General features: G+C 34.6%; 1 protein-coding gene across 14 annotated transcripts in view; it reads left to right on the forward strand.

Moving 5' to 3' along the window:
* FMR1 (FMRP translational regulator 1) overlaps positions 1-17,074 on the forward strand; it is a 41,130-nt gene extending 24,056 nt beyond the window's left edge. For 4 of the 14 annotated variants that reach the window (XM_036270478.1, XM_036270483.1, XM_036270491.1 and 1 more), the window contains 8 exons: positions 3,095-3,204; positions 4,377-4,511; positions 5,014-5,076; positions 7,402-7,488; positions 9,942-10,137; positions 11,670-11,852; positions 12,318-12,400; positions 14,648-16,973. In XM_036270478.1, coding sequence (XP_036126371.1) covers positions 3,095-3,204; positions 4,377-4,511; positions 5,014-5,076; positions 7,402-7,488; positions 9,942-10,137; positions 11,670-11,852; positions 12,318-12,400; positions 14,648-14,809 — 1,019 coding nt within the window. In that variant the 3' untranslated portion in view covers positions 14,810-16,973. Of the gene's footprint in view, positions 1-3,094; positions 3,205-4,376; positions 4,512-5,013; positions 5,077-7,401; positions 7,489-9,941; positions 10,138-11,669; positions 11,853-12,317; positions 12,401-14,378; positions 14,474-14,647 lie in introns of those variants that run through there. The other 10 variants (XM_036270481.1, XM_036270480.1, XM_036270485.1 and 7 more) reach the window with 10 other exon arrangements.
* The last annotated feature ends 328 nt before the right edge of the window (positions 17,075-17,402 follow it).

The raw sequence follows: 17,402 nt of genomic DNA on the forward strand, positions 1-17,402 counted from the left end.
GTTGTATGGCAGCTCTATTTTTAATTTTTCGAGGACCCTTCATACTATTTTCCATAGTGGCTGCGCCAGTCTGCATCCCCACCAACGGTGCACTAGGGTTCCCTTTTCTGCACATCCTCACTAATCTGTATGGCCTCTTTAGAGAAATCTGTTTAGGTCTTCTGCTAATTTTTTTAGTTGGATTTTTCTTTTCTTTTTTTTTGGTGTTAAGTTGAATGAGTTCCTAATATATTTTTTATATTAACCCCTTATCAGATATATCATTTGAAAATATCTTCTCCCATTTAGTAGGTTGTCTTTTATTTTCTTGATGATTTCCTTCGCCATCAATGATAATTCTTCATTTTGACCTATTTACTGTTGTTTCATGACCATCACGAGTACCCATCAAATACCTGAGAACTCTTCACCAATACTCAAATGCCGCAGATATCTTTAGTAGAATGTATCAACGTGCAGTTTTATCAAGAATACTACATAAGGTTTTAATTTACAAATAAAATTGGGACATACTGCCTATACATTTTTTTAACTTTATATCATTACTAATTATAAAAAGTAATTTATGCCCTTTGGAAAGTTTAAAGAATGAAAAAATAAGGACTTCTGTGCATTTCATTCACAGTTTTAGTCCTATTTAGCTTGCTTTTTGTCAGCATAGAATAATAACCAACTTCCTATGCCATTTAAAAAACACTTGGAATAATATTTTTCTCCAAAGGAAATTAGTTTGATTGAAGATAACGTATAAATACTAGTGAAATAATGCAGAATTATTCACTCAACTGTATACTACAAACAACTAAAGAACATGACTATGTAATGTTATTGCGATAACTTGCACGACAGTTCTGCACACCACCTAATTACCTCAGATTAAGTGGTGTTATGTTTATTTTTATCTTATTTACAGTTTGTCAAGCAAAATTTACCAAATGGAAACTTAATGTGTCAGATTAATTAAAGTTCATTTTGGAAATGGCTTGATGATCAGGGAAGTTCTTGGGTATTGTAGTTGGATTTATATTTCAGTCCTACTTCACATTTTGGTAGCTGTTTGATCTTTAGCAACTAACTTAGCCTCCTTGAGTCTTTCTTTACTCATCTCTAAAACAAATATGATAATAGTATCCACATCAAAGGGTTGTTGTGATGATTAAATAGGAATATATAGATAGTTAAGTATAGGTATATAGATATATATTGCCTAAGCTATGAACATAGTAGGAGAGTCTTTAAATGTTAGCTCTCTTTCCTTCCTCTTATTCAGAACAATTCCATTCAGTTCAGTAGAGCAGAATTACTAAATCGTCAGTTGGGATTTTGAAATAACTATGTAATGCAGAATTGGATTATTTGCTATTACAAAGTGCAAGCTGCCTGTCGTTTTCCCTGGAGAGAATACGATTCCAGAAGTGACCTTTCACTAGAAAACCTGCTGAAGTACAATCAGCCTGATTTTTGTTTTGGTTCCATTTAGTAAAATAAAACAATTCTGTTTTAGAAATTGTCTACTTTGACACTGGGAATGCTTGGAATTTTCAGAAAGCACTTTTGTATTATTAAGATTTGCCAAGACAGATCTTTAGTGAGATGTCTAATCAGTATTGCATGAGTTTTCTTTGAATCTCAGATTATGATTTATGATCTCTTTATTTTTCACAAACTCTTTCATGTAATTTATTAATCATTTACTCTGTGACTTATCCCTTCCCCTTTTTTAATCCCTTCACATTTTAATATACTTATCTAATTTGTGAGTAATGCACAGGAGTAATATTCTGTTTTAACATATTGGTGTCATATGCCACATATGACGTTTTGGTCAACAACAGGCCACATATACTTTGGTGGTTCCATAAGATTATAACGGAGCTAAAAAATTTTTGTCGCCTAGTGACTCCATAGCCATTGTAATGTCACATGTAATGCATTACTCACATGTTTATGGTGATGCTAGTGTAAACAAACCTTCACTGGCAGTCATATATAAGTATAACAGTGTAATGATGTACAGTGCATAATACTTGATAATGATAGTACTTGACTGTTACTGGCGTATATTTTCTGTGCTATACTTTTTATCATTATTTTAGAGTGTACTCTTTCTACTTACAAAAAAAAAAGTTAGCTGTAAAACAGTATATACCGTGTTATGCCAACAGCAGCCTCATACAACTCATGTTCATTGAGTATCAATTGCTGTGTTTTCTCTTATGTTTGATTTAATCTCTTGTTGTATTGTACAATAACATACTGTACAGTCTTGTAGCCTAGGAGCAGTAAGCTATACCATAGCCTAGGTTTTCAATAGGTTATACCATCTAGGTTTATGTAAATGAATTCTGATATTTGCACAGTGACAGAATTGCCCAACTAAGCATTTCTCAGAACATATCCCCATTAAAAACTTTTTTTTTCTTCATTGATATTAGAGAGAGAGAGAGAGAGGGGAAGGGAGAGGGGCAGAGAGATAGAAACATCAGTGAGAGAGAACATCAATTGTCTGCTTCCTGCACGCTCCCCACAGGGGATCAGGCCCACAACCTCGGCACATGCCCTGACCCAGAATCAAACTGGCGACTTCCTGTTGCATGGGTCAATGCTCAACCACTGAGCCACACCCGCTGGGCACATGTCCACATTTTTAAGTGGTGCAAGATTCTATTTACCATTGGAAAAGAAACAGATTTAAATCAGGTACAGATATAATTGAAACTGTCAAATAAATATGCAAATATATTTTTATTATCTATACTTTTTCTTAATTTTAATAGTTTTGAATAGTGATACACACCACTGTACTAGCAAGTTTAAAGTATATCCTTTGTTTGCAAAATAAGAGCCTATCTTTGAACTGCCTGAAAATTCAAAATTATCCAATTAGTTCATGAGTATTAATCAACTCTATTACCTAACCAATGGAGTTTAAATAATGATGATCTAGTAAATTGGCAAGCCAGTTTTAACCTGTCTTTCATGTGAACAGTTTCTGTTTTGGTCTTGCAGTTTTATATAAAATAGTGTGGTGTGCTTACTGGTTTAAGGTATGTGTTCTTAAAACCAAACGTGAATTATTCATTTTTTAACTTAGGCAAAGTTATAGGAAAAAATGGAAAACTGATTCAGGAAATTGTGGACAAGTCAGGAGTTGTAAGGGTGAGAATTGAGGCCGAAAATGAGAAAAATGTTCCACAAGAAGAGGTATGTTCTAGTGCATATGTTTCCAAGGTTTGTCTAAGAAAAGTAAAAGTTTTGTTGTTTTGTTTGATATTAATTTAGAGGCCTCTGTGTTACACACATAATGTAGATGTATAAATTCTGTTTATCAAGTATGCCAGTTAGTGGTACATTGTAGACGTGGACTCTGTCAATTCTCGAATGCTATTACTTTGGATTAGTCACTTAAATTCCTTTAAGTTTTTTTTTTCTTTTGATTATTCCTTACCTGAGGATATTTTTTTCCATTGATTTTTTTTTTTTTTTAAGAGTGGAAGAGAGGGAAGGAGGGCGGGGTAGAGAGAGAGAGACGCCTGAATTGGTTGCCTCTCACATGCACTTCTACTGGGGCCAGGAATCAAACTTAAAACCCAGGTAAATGCTCTTGACCGAGAATCAAACACATGACCCTTCAGTGCACGGCTGACACTCTAACCACTGGGCAACACTGGCCAGGGCAACCCCTTTAAGTCTATTTTAAAAAATATATTTTTAATTATTTTTTAGGGAGAGAGGAAGGGAGAGAGAGAGATAGAAACATCGTTGAGAGAGAGAAACATTAATTGGCTGCCTCCTGCATGCCCCCTACTGGGGATCGAGCAACCCGGCCAAGTGCCCTGACCCAGAATCAAACCAGGACTTCTCAGTCCATGGGACAATGCTCAATCTACTGAGCCACATCAGCCGGGCATAAGTCTTATTTCTTAATCTTTAAAATGGGTTGTTGTAATTGTAAAAAAAAAAAAAAAATACTTTTCAAAGATCACTTAAATGTGACTGAGACAAAATTGGGGCACTGCTTAGGCTTTCTGGCTATTATCCCTTGGCTTTTTCAGTTTGTGTGTATGTATAAGTATTTGTGTAGGGTGGGGGAGGTGAGGGCATCCTTTTCTGTACAACAGTATTCTGTTTAAAATAAAATCTATCCAAATTGCCATCATTTTTACATATTGTCTGGCCTGTTTTTCTGTTGTGAAAACTTCTTTTGGCTGAAATTAAATTTTGAGGGTTTTTAATTGCATGGTTTTTACATTCTATTTTGTTTACCAAAACTGTTTATAATAATTTATGTTCTTAAAATATGATCATTGATACAATAATGGAGCTAAATAAAGACTTAAAAATTGGCTCTTTTTTATCTTTTGTGTTTTACCAAGGAAATTATGCCGCCAAATTCCCTACCTTCCAGTAACTCAAGGGTCGGACCTACTCCCTCGGAAGAAAAAAAACATACAGATATAAAGGAAAACAGTGCTCATTTTTCTCAACCTAACAGTACAAAAGTCCAAAGGGTAAGAAATATTTGTCACTTTGAATCACACTAAAAGTAATGTCATCAACCTAGATGTTATAATTGGTGTTTTGGGTATTTTCTCTTGTTAGGCTTATAGGCTACTCATATTGTGTTTTTTTCAGTATCATATTGCTAACTTATAAGATATTACAAACCAAAGTGATATCTACTTTTCAGTTATTCACAGTGACAAATCTTATGTTGTGAACATAAAATACGGGGTTGTATTTAATGGTCACATTTTTCTTTTGAGGGTGGACTTTATTTTTTTCATGTATCTCTTGAAATTTTGCAGGTTGTAATAGCTCAAAATATACCATCTGTTAGATGCATTCGTTACTATTTAAAACCATATTTTAGAAACTGATTTTCAATATTTGGACTAACCTAATTGTTTAGAAATGAGATTAGAAACCCTACAGTGAAAGTCCTGCGTTCAGGCTTCTGTGTATCATTTGTTATAGTTAATGACATCACTTGCATTCCTTATACTGCTTTAGGTGTTAGTGGTTTCATCAATTGTAGCAGGGGAATCCCAGAAACCTGAACTCAAGGCTTGGCAGGTAGGAAAACATTCCTTGAAAAATACATTTTAATTCTATATTTTAATGTTTATCCCCCTTGTTAAGAGAGACTACAAATGATCACCAGGGTTGGAGGCTGGTGGAGGAGCGTTTGTGGGTTTGTGGATTTATCGCCCTGGGGAGAAAGCTCAGATTTCTTCCTGTTGCTTATAAAGCCTTTCTTTCATGGTAACCTGTCTAATATCATCTGTTACAACACCTCCCCTTGATCTCTAGAGAGGCTTGAGCCATACTGAAGTACTTAGAAGTCTCTGAACAGTTACACTGTCTGTTGCTTCTAGTCGGGTGTATATGCTTTCTCCGCTTAGAGCTCTCTTCCTCCTGCCACTGTGCTTGACCTTACTCCTTATGTAGCTTTCTGTGTGTACTTGCCACAGGTCCTGTTCCCCTGACTGGCTGAAGAGCCTTTCTCCCTTCCATGTTCCAGTGAATGTGCTACCCCTATTATAGCACTTAGTATATAGACATTTCCTTGTCGACCTCCTCAGCCACATTTTGAGTTCCTTGAGTGCAAGGACCCCTACATGATTTGTGAGAACTGTTTATGGGGAAAATGTGATTCACAAGAGATTCAAAGCAAAAATGCCAGTTTATAAAGAGAAATATAACCTCAAGTGAATTGAATATTCTTCTCTGTTGGGCAGCTCAGTTCTCATCCCATAACAGGGAATCACTTTTTTTTTTGGTGTATGTATTGTAGGCCACCATTGTACTCTCACCATTTTTCACTTGAACTTACTGTTCTGGTCCACTGGTAGTGATGTGCTTAAATTAGAGTGGCACTTGGGTACACTAATAGTTTGGACATGTTAAAAGCAAAAATGTTTTAAAATTATTTGTGCCAAAGTAGATCAAACTAAATCAATTACATAGGGTTTCAAAGCTTATTTTATTTGCATATGATCCAGAGGAAAGGGTATAGCATTTCATTATATGGCATTTTGGAAAATAGGATGTTTAACTGCTTTGTATCAGAGTCAGTTGAGGAAAAACTCAACAGTCAGAAATGTTTTTGAGAAGAAGATCTGATCCATAGGCTTGATAATTTCCATAGTTCATATATTATTTGATGGAAAAAAATCCATTATGAAGCCCATGGGTTTTCAGTTGCACCTGAGTCTTCAGGTGGTCATTGCTACTAGGAAGCAGTGCCTTTTCTACCAGATAAAGGTCAGTATGAAAGCTGTATTTCCTAATTGTTCAGTTTTGTTCCCCATTAACAGCCATGTTCATGTGGAAGGAAAAAGAAAAAAACCTGTTCCAGCCCCACATCCGTTTAAGATGCTGTGTACTGAATGTGAGCAAGCAAAAGCAGCCCAGGAGTAGCCACACCTATCAAATGACTGCTCTTTTTAAAAGAGTGATACTTGCTAAAGAGACAGCTTCTTGGCTTCTAACACCTAGAAACTTCACCTAGAAAATTATTATATCCACATCAGAGCCATTGTATGCTTTTTTAAAGTTACTTATGAATATCAGTAACCATGTGTATTTCTTCAGCAAAATATTGAACTCTTCCCAACTTTGAATGTCATAATTGCCAGCTGTTCGTTTGCATGACTGGCCTAGGTGTCCCTATAACTTGTGACAAGAAATAGTGCCTTTTTCTCATTTGTACTGATGGGCTGGAATTATAAAATTTTAGTACACTACTACTTTGAAAAATCTCTCCTTATATTAAAGTAGTGCCTTAGAGAGATGAAACTTTCCTTATGATTTAGCCTTTTATAATTTTTAGAGCACATTGAAATGTATTGAAATGTTAAATTTTATGCTCATGGATATGCCAGGCTTTTTTTCCTTCACAGAATAATTGCACAGTGCATTTTAATGTGTCCCAGTTCTGTTTGTGTTTTGTTTGTATTCTGTTGACTTGGTTAGCAAAATTGATTTAGTTTCTACTTTTGTACCCTAGTTTCTAATTTTTAATGATTTTTTAAAAGAATTTGATTTTGATAAAAAATTCTAGGTGAATTAGAGTATTAATTTTGTTTATGCATCTCATGTTAAAGCCTGTGTAATTTTGAATTACATAATTTGTGACTTTGCCAAAATTTAATTGTAGTGTTTAAAATGTAATAACCTGATGCATTTAAGGGGTTGCTATATTGATCTGTCCTTATTCACAGATGTGTATAATATTGGAATCAGCTACTTTTTTTCCATGTATTGATTTATATTTTCACAAACATTTGTGTACCTACTATTTATCAGACCTTGTACTGGGGATTTAGTCATTATTTGCATTTTTCAGATTTATTCATTATTAATTTTATAGGATCATTGTTACCATTTCTTTTCCAGGGTATGGTACCATTTGTTTTTGTGGGAACAAAGGATAGCATCGCTAATGCTACTGTTCTTTTGGATTATCACCTGAACTATTTAAAGGTGAGAACAAGAACTTTTAATTTCAAATTCTTTTTGCACTAAAATATAAAAACTCCATAATAAACCTTTTTTTTTTTGTTAAGATTCATTCTGTACATTACAATGAATGACCTGTGTAAAGTAACAGAGAACATACTTTGTTTAGTTTATTATATTCCTTTTGAAAACTCAAGTCAATTTTCATCATAATCATAAACTTAAGGGCCAGTATCCCAGTTCTCAATAAATCCCCCTATTTCCCATTATTCTTCTTTTAAATCCTTGCACTCAATTTAGGTAAATCCTGTACCTAGCTTTTTCATTAAGTTGATCCTTTCTAGCCGTGTGAGTTTTTCCACTTGCCTTTGTTGTCTCTTTTATGTCATTTATTAAGGAAATCCCAGTGTTTCATGAAGTCTTTTTGAGTATTTACCCTTTATATTTTTCTCTATTCTCTGTTATACATAATAGAAACTATTTCTGTCTTCTTGTAATGCTTGTTTTAGATAGTGTGTGTGGCATTTATGCCTCTAGATTGCAAACTAGAAAGCAGGAACTAGGGGTACAAGGCATAAATGAAAAGAGCACTGGATTGGCAGTCCAGTGATTTGCTTCTAGATTCTTGTCTGCCATAAACTAGCTGTGTGACTTTAGGCAAGTCACTTCCCTAGACTAGGTGCTTTTAAAAATTTCTTTTGGCCAAAATGTTCCATAAGTCAATGAAACGGAATCTTACTCATGTCACTTTTATAATTCTTCTTTCTATCCATATGGATCACAATTGTAATGTAACTAGTACTAAGTAAATTTTAAAAGTAGTCCAACTTTTTTATTTATAGTGCTGTCTTAAGAATTTTTTGCCAATTTCTTAGAGAAATAAAATTAAACAATTTCTACTTGTATGCAAATAAGGAAGAAAAACTTCAATAGTGGGACATTTCATTCATTTTTATGGTGGTTAATAATTGAAAATGGGAAAGTTTTATCCAGCAAGGCTGACATGGATAGGATTCCCCATTGATTTGCTTATTTGTTTTTCTTTTAGAGCATGTTTATGTATAATCTGTTTTATGTGTTTTTCTTAATATTCTTAGCTTACATTAATTATGAAGACCCTGGAGAGTTAGTGTTGCATTGTATCGATCTCTTGTTCTTTTGACTAATCTTTCTTAGATATTTTGATTTATTCTTCACAATTGAATATCTTTTTTGGTTATCAGCAGCTGTCCTGTTGCCATTCTTTCCATCACCAAATCTTCACTTGATTGGGCCTGGCATCTTTCACCAAAAGGTGACTGCTTTGCCTCAGTGAGATAACCTGGACTACCATTCTGTTTTGCAAGAATTGCCCATTCCATGAGTTATAACTGTACTTTTGGAGTAAGCTACTTACTCGGCTATAGTCTCTTCTTTGTTCAATTCCTTTGTAAAACAAATTTTATTTCAGAGCTCAGATCAAACTCACCCAAATCATTACCTGCCCTTTATTTTCCAGAAACTGCCATGACCAAGATTTTAGGAGCTTAGCTTTTCAGGGACTTCTCCAGTGACTGTTAATGTAGACAGTCTGACTCTCTGATGGCCTCTGCTTGACTGAGACACCCAGTACTACTACAGTTATGGATCTAGCTTCCTATAACCCCAAAATGAGATGTTTATGGTTAGATTGAAAGACAAGGGTTATAATTGAGACTTTATATTGATTTGACAGAATGCAACATATTGGAAGAACACTGTGTGTAAGGATTGTCTATGGACCCCAGGTGTATATTTTGATCAACTAAATTCATACTGTTTGTCATACTTATTCTAGAAGAGTTGTAGGCTTGAAGAGGTTTGTAAGGCATGATGTAAGGCCTAACATTGGTCAGCTATTAGTTTTCTGCCCTATATAAGGAATATGATCATTTTCAATTCATTGAAAATAATTCTTCCTTAATTGTATAATCACATCCAAAGACCTGTAATATATGTTCTTTGAAAAGAAGATGGCCCAAACTTAGTGCTTTGTAAATTAAGATATTAACTGGCAAGTACATTTTAATTCAAATTATTTACAATGTGTGATTTTTAGGATTAGCTGGTTAAAACTTAAATGTCTGTTTCCTGTATTCATACATTTTAGAGTTGTTTTATTCAATATCCTGTCATTAAGAAGTCCCCAAACTAGCATATTTATGCCTTAGCAGATTTGATTGGATAATAGTGCCAAATCAGACTTTAAATTCTATTAATACTGAGTATTTTTTCTTAAATATCTAATTCTGGGCATCAGTAATCTGTTATTTATAGTAATTTTCTTTTTTAAAGAGATCATTCAGTTTCCTGATAATTCTGTGTAACAGTGTTTACTATAAATTAAGAACTGAAATTGAAATATTTCCAGTATAATTTTTTATCTGATGAAAAGGAGAAAGGTATTATTAAGTAAAATGTGAAATTATTTTTACTGTTATCTTGTATATTTTAAATAGGAAGTAGACCAGTTGCGTTTGGAGAGATTACAAATTGATGAGCAGTTGCGACAGATTGGAGCTAGTTCTAGACCACCACCAAATCGTACAGATAAGGAAAAAGGCTATGTGACTGATGATGGTCAAGGAATGGGTCGAGGTAGTAGACCTTACAGAAATAGGGGGCACGGCAGACGCGGTCCTGGATATACTTCAGGTACAAACTAAGCATTTTACTCAGTTACTTTATCTGTTCCTACACTTAATAGCTGCTAACCTCTAATATTCATTAGAACCCCATTTTAACAATTTCTCACTACATGGTTTCCGATTCACAGTGGATCAAATTGTATTGCAAGAGACATAGAGTAAAAACCTGATAATAACAGAGAGTTCACAGGGCAGGTGTGAGTTCTGTCCATGCTCTGACTTGGGGTAAATCTGCTTAAGCCCCTATGTGTTCATGACTTTCTTAAGGCCTTTCCTGATTTTATTACTGTATAGCGAAAACTTTTTACATTTGTGTACTATGGCTCATTTTTTGTCAGGCATGTGCTGGTCATACTTGCTGGATGGACTGTAAATCAGGGGTCTGCATCCTGTGACTCATAAGGTGATTTTGTATGCCATGACCCAAGTCAGCCCTAGGCACAGTCAAGAAGTCGGCGAAGTTTCTCTTTGCCTTCCCAGCTCTTCTGTTGTGCTTCTTTCTTCTCTCCCAGTACCTTTCCCTGAACACTGTCCCCACCTGCCAGTGCCTACTGTCTTTCTTGCTCAACTGTTTATCTACTATGTAACTTACTTCTGATGGTATAAGGTATAATCCATCTCACAAATATTTGCATTTCAAAAAGGAACTCTTTAAGATGGAAAACCTTCAAGATCCACAGGAATGAAGCTATAATGGTGAAGCTATAATTGGTCATTAGCTCCAACAAAGGAAGAGAGAGAGGTAGTAGAGTTGATATTGTGGAGTGGGGGAGAGACATACCTACTCCTAAGGCCAACCTTGAACCTAACCTCTAACCCCTCTTTCAAAAGTCTGTTCTTTTTGCTGTTGAAGTCCCATCTCACTATAGAGCTCTTTTCTTCCACTTCCATTCCTTAGGTCATTAACCCACCCCCTCAGGCATAATGAGTTTAATAACTATTTTATTAATAATAAATAATTCCAGTGGGAATGGGAGGGAAGGTTATGGACCAAGCCATATCCCCATTTAGCTGGGTCCAGTCCCTGCTCCCACAAGGAACCCTTCCCTGAGACAGTTGCCAGTTGCCATGGTAACCTTCTTTGCCACCTTCTCAGAGGTGACTAAAATGTGTGCTTCATTCCCCTCTGTTCCTTAGTCAAACTGTATTAAAAGGAACTCTATAGAGGTTTTGTTTCTCAAGGTATTGCATTTAACTGTTGTAGACAACTTTTCCTCCAGAGAGCACAGATGATTAAAGGAGCACAGCTGTTTAATGATGTGGCATACTCAGGTTTGAACTTAGATGGCTAATAAAATACCTTTTTAACAAAAATGAGAACCAAAAATGTTTACCAGAATTACCTCAAAAATTGTAAAACCCTTTATTTTTAACTTAAGATAATTTGTTTTATAAAATGGAAGATGATAATACCCTTTAGTGGGCTTATAAATTGGGAGGAAGATTGTTGGATTACCCCTGAAACGTCTCTGGAAGCTTCTGTTAACCTAACTTTTTTTTTAAGTCGGACAATGGTATATAACTTTTAACTCTCGATAGGAACTAATTCTGAAGCATCAAATGCTTCTGAAACAGAATCTGACCACAGAGATGAACTCAGTGATTGGTCATTAGCTCCAACAGAGGAAGAGAGGGAGAACTTTCTGCGCAGAGGAGACGGACGACGACGTGGCGGTGGAGGAAGAGGACAGGGAGGAAGAGGACGCGGAGGTGGCTTCAAAGGTATAGAGGCTTTCATTTGTTAAGAAATAAAGGTGAATTGTAACGACTGCATGAAATTTTGTGAAAATCTCGGTGATTTAACACCGTATTACCAAGACCCCATTTCTCCTGTTTCTGTAGTAAAGGCTCAGCTTTTCCTACAGTAATTAACAGAATATTAGTCTCCTTATGGTTTATGTAGAGTATGTGAATAAACACTGATAACTAGTTCAGTTTCTTTGGAGAGTCTAAACATAACAACTCATATTGACCTGTGACAGCTGTACTGTTCTGATGCCTTCAAAATATTTTGTTTCTTGGTAGAATGCTATATTATTAACCTTTATATAACTGTAATCTCTAGGTTGCTGATAATATTTTAGATTTTGTGGTTGGTCTAAGTAAATTAAGGATATGAGAATAAAGAGCTTCCAATAAGCATGTTAGAATCAGTAATTGTTGAACCTTTTTAAAACATCCCTAAAGGAAATGACGATCACTCCCGAACAGATAATCGTCCACGTAATCCGAGAGAAGCTAAAGGAAGAACAGCAGATGGATCCCTCCAGGTAAACCCATGTGCCTCTTTCATCTAAATTTTTGAATTACAGTAGTTTGAAATTTATGAATTTATTTTGCTTTATTTTTAAACATATTTAAAGACTGTAAATTTGATATCTGTGAAATAATTCCCTTTCAGCATTACAGTTGTGGCAATCTTAGACTTTTGTGCAAACATGCAAAGATTTCTCTAGAATTGCAAAATATTAGTGAAGACTTTGACAGCCACATTATGACTTCAAGTACCACATTGGTGATCCTTCTGATTCCCCCAAGAAAAGAACATCCCAGAATGTACTGACAGAGTGGGATCTGTACTGACAGAGTGAGATCTGAGTAAGACCTGTGGGTCACTCTTCCCCTGAGTAATGGGAATAGGATGTCCTCTTTAAGTGGAAAGTAAGGAAAAGAAGGCATCTATTTCAAGGGTAATGATCGTGATAGGCAGGGCTGATGATACTCAACTGGAACCTGCTGAATCAGTCAGCTGTTTGTTTACAGCCAGCTTCTATTCTGAAACTCCCATCTCAATTGATCATCACCTGTCCTGAACTCATTTTTCAATAATTTTGAAATTGCCACTGAGCATGTCCAGACACCTTTGCTAAGTGTTTTGTGTGTTTTATCTAATTTAATCTTACAGCAGCCCCCTAAGGTAAGTAGTTTTATCCTTTGGTTTTGTAGGTGAGTACACTGAAGTTTAGAAAGATTCAGTCCTTTGCCCAAGATCACGTAGCATATGGTGCAGTGATATTCAAATCCCGGTGTTTGATTTCAAGAAACCATGTTCTTTTCTACTTCTTTGACTCTTAATTCTTAACCCAACTAGTTAGGGTTCCTTCTTGACTGTGGATTGGTTTTGGACCAAAGATAAGTGAGAAAGAGCCTTTATGACAAAGTTCTTTAGAACTCAATAGCAGTTGTAACTACGTTAACTACTGATGGGTTCTTCAGGACCAGCATAGAAATGACCTTAGACCTAGATAAAGAGAGGGATGAAATAATGTATATACACATGTTTTACAAAGATGTAAGGCATTTAATGTACCAGTTTTGTAATTCTTTACTTAAATGGATAAGTTTGATGAACTAGGATTTCTGATCACATTGGTTAAAAGGATGCATATTTGTGATTAAAGCAGCATTAGAATAATGCAACGGTCACAGGTCAATGTGAGAATATTATCTTCCTTTTGTACAGTGTCTAGATTTCTGCGAGCAGTGTTTTAAGTATTCAGTGTTGGCACTTAAAATATTGCATAAATCTTAGACTATTATTTTTATTTTTTTTATTAATTAATTCTTTTTACAGATGTTTCTCCTTTTTCCCCCACTGATTCTCCCCTCCCCCTCCCTCCCTGACCATTCCCCAGTTTGTTGTCCATGTCCACTGTTCATGCATACAAGCATATAAGTTCTGTGGTTTATCTCTCCCCTACCACCCCCTCTTCTGGGGATTGTCAGTCTGTACCCCACTTCCACATCTCTGGGACTACCCCATTCCTCAGACTGTTATGTTCATTATATTCCACAAATAAGTGAGATCATATGAAACTTGTTAGACTATTATTTTTTTAATTGCATTCATCTTTACACTTCCTGGGACTCCAGTCCCTCTACATATTAGTGTCTTCAAATTTCCTCATACACTTTTTATTCTCTAGAATTTAAGTTACATGATCTTCTGACTTGCCTTACTGAAATATAAGCTGCTAGAAACCAATACTCATATTCTTCTACCATAGACAGTGGGAGCCCTCAGTATAGAGAAACTTAATTACACCCATGATAGATATAAAAAAGTTAATAAGAGTGTTGAGTTATTATCTTGGTAAAGTCAGAATAGGAAGACATCAATTTGTTTCTTCTCCTGCATTTCATAATCACCCATTCTTTTGAACTCTAGCATTATAGCCATGTGTATTTTGTAATCAGTAATCGTCATTCATTTTAATTATTTGTTTCTCACTGTTTTATTCTGCTTAGAAGAAGACACGGTAGGATTGTGAGTTTTTATCTAACTTTGGATGCAATGAGATGACCAGTGTGTTCCAGTTAAAGAAGAAGAGTGTTTTAAAATCATAAACAAAATAAAGATCCTACCTGACCTAATTTCTTGCACTCTTATATTCTTATCCCCCCGTTTCCTTTTTTAACATGTGGAATTTACACTTCAGGCTTAAATTTCTTGTCAGGCCAATTACAGATTACAGTAGGATATGGTCTTTGTATATAACAATTATAACTTGTTTTAGATCAGAGTTGACTGCAATAATGAAAGGAGTGTCCACACTAAAACATTACAGAATACCTCCAGTGAAGGTAATCGGCTGCGCACGGGTAAAGATCGTAACCAGAAGAAGGAAAAACCAGACAACGTGGATGGTCAGCAACCACTTGTGAATGGAGTACCCTAAACTGCATAATTCTGAAGTTATATTTCCATTACCATTTCTGTAATTCTTATTCCATATTAGAAAACTTTGTTAGGCCAAAGACAAAAGGTAGGCAAGGTGGCACAGGGCATGAAATGAACACAAATTCTGTTTAAGAATTTTATTTTTCTGGTATTGGCTATAAGCAACAATTTTCAGATTTGCACAAAAAGATATCTTGAAATTTTGAACCACTGCTTTTAAGTATACTTATCACTTCAAGACAGGATTTTAGTAAAGTACTAAGAAGTGATATTCTTTGTTAATTTGGATCATTTTTCTACATAGGGTGGTAACTTACTGGTACATTTTCAGATTTTCTGAATAAATAGCACTTACGGTAATCATATTAGACGTCTGTCTTCAATCTCATATAGAAGTCAGTGAAATGCTATGTCATTTCATGTCCTGTGTCAATTTATGTTTTGGTCCACTTTTCCAGTATTTTAGTGGACCCCAAGATTTGTGTGATGTGACATTTGTCATTTCATTAGCAAAAAAAAAAAAGTTGTATGATCTGTGCCTTTTTTATATCTTGGCAGGTAGGAATATTATATTTGGATGCAGAGTTCAGGGAAGATAAGTTGGAAACACTAAATATTGAAGATATTGCAAACCCTGTCAAACATTAGTACTTTATAGAAGAATGCATGCTTTCCATATTTTGTTCCTTGCATAAACATCAGGTTAGGCAGTATAAAGAATAAGACTTGTTTTTGTTTATGTTTTGTTGCACTGAAGTTTGACAAATAGTGTTATTGAGAGGGATGTGTAATTTTTTCTGTATAGACAGGAGAAGAAATAAGTATCTTTTCATTTGAGAGAGGCTAAAATGTTTTTAGCTAGGAACAAATCTTTTTGGTTGAAAGTTGGTAGGATATGCCTGCTCTTTGGCTTGATGACCAGTTTTAACTTAGAGCCTTTTTATTTTGTCCTCCCCTTGTTTTGTGAAGTTTTTCATATTTTAATTTCATGCTTATTTTGGGGAGATAGGGTCATTTCCATATGTGCATAATAACCCTGTGAAGTACCTGTACTTTGTTTAAGAAATATTGGAAGCAGGTTAAATGTTTTGTTAACTTCGAAATATTAGGTCTAATGTATAAGCAGAATTGGAAAGCAGACTAAGATTGGTTAACAAATAACTTTTTTTCTTTCTTTGTTTTTGGATGTGTTGGGTCTGGTTTTGTTTTTTGAATCTTTTTTTATAATGGGTGGAATTTAGTGAGTAAAAATATTGAAGGACCTTCACTGTAAGATGTTATATTTTTCTTAAAAAATAACTCTAAGTTGGGGTACCACTGAATCTGTACAGAGCCGTACAAACAGAAGTTCTGCCTTTGATGTATTTTGTGAGTTTGTTTCATTGAATTTTCATTTTACAGTTACTTTTCCTTGCATACAAATAAACATATAAAAATGGCAGCAGACTGCACATGATTTCAAGAATATTAAAAAAAATCTTTTAAAAGTATTGCCAAACATGAATGATGATTTCTAGTTATTTATTCTGGGAATGTATAGTCTTTGAAAACAGAAATTGGTACCTTGCACACATCATCTGTAAGCTGTTTGGTTTAAAATACTGTAGATAATTAACCAAGGTAGAATGACCTTGTAATGTAACTGCTCTTGGGCAATATTCTCTGTACATATTAGTGACAGCAGATTGGATTTTATGTTGACATTTGTTTGGTTATAGTGCAATATATTTTGTATGCAAGCAGTTTCAATAAAGTTTGATCTTCCTCTGCTAAATTGATGTTGATGCAATCCTTACAAATGATTGCTTTTAAAATTTTAAGGTAGGAAAAGAAATCTATAGAAAGTGTTCTGTTATAAAATGTAACTGTTACCATTGGAAATTTTATGTCATAAAAAGTTAGCCGTTATCTACCAACTTCCAAGAACTTGATCTTGTTTAATAAGGTAAAAAAAAATCAACAAAATGGTACAGAAGCACATTGTGCCATTACAATATGCACTAAGTCTCTTTTTTTTTATAAAGGCTGAATTCAGCAAGGCGCTAACTTGCTTAAATGTGAATTATTAACTTCTAAAACTGTAATTTGATTCACCTGTTTTCAAATGGAGTTGGAGTTGATTCATATTACAATATTTGTGTGCTAAATGTGTATGTTTTTCAGTTCAGTTATGATGTTTTTAAAATCTTATTAAAGTTTCAAAATCTGAAGATTGTTTATCTAGATGTAAATTTTTATTAAAAAGTTGCACTTATGAAAAAGCAAAAAATTAGTCTGACAGATGTGTTTGCTCCTGGTCTTAAATTACTAAATATGTTTAAAAAATCAATGATATGTGGGGGGGAAGTTTATTTACCATGCAAAGCATATATGCCTTGCAAATAATCTTTTATGTGCCTGGAAAGGCAAAAATGTTGATATTTGAAAATATAATTCTCCATATTCCCAGTTAATAAGATTTCAACACATTAATTCCGTAGAATGACCCTAAACCATATTAAACACATACTTTTTTCTGTATAACCATAAGTATACCTTGCCATTTGGAAAATATTAAATGTGTCTGTGTGCCTAAAAATAAAAACAATTTT

The sequence above is a fragment of the Molossus molossus genome, unplaced genomic scaffold (genome assembly GCF_014108415.1).
Source record: "Molossus molossus isolate mMolMol1 unplaced genomic scaffold, mMolMol1.p scaffold_m16_p_2, whole genome shotgun sequence".
Lineage (NCBI taxonomy): Eukaryota > Metazoa > Chordata > Mammalia > Chiroptera > Molossidae > Molossus > Molossus molossus.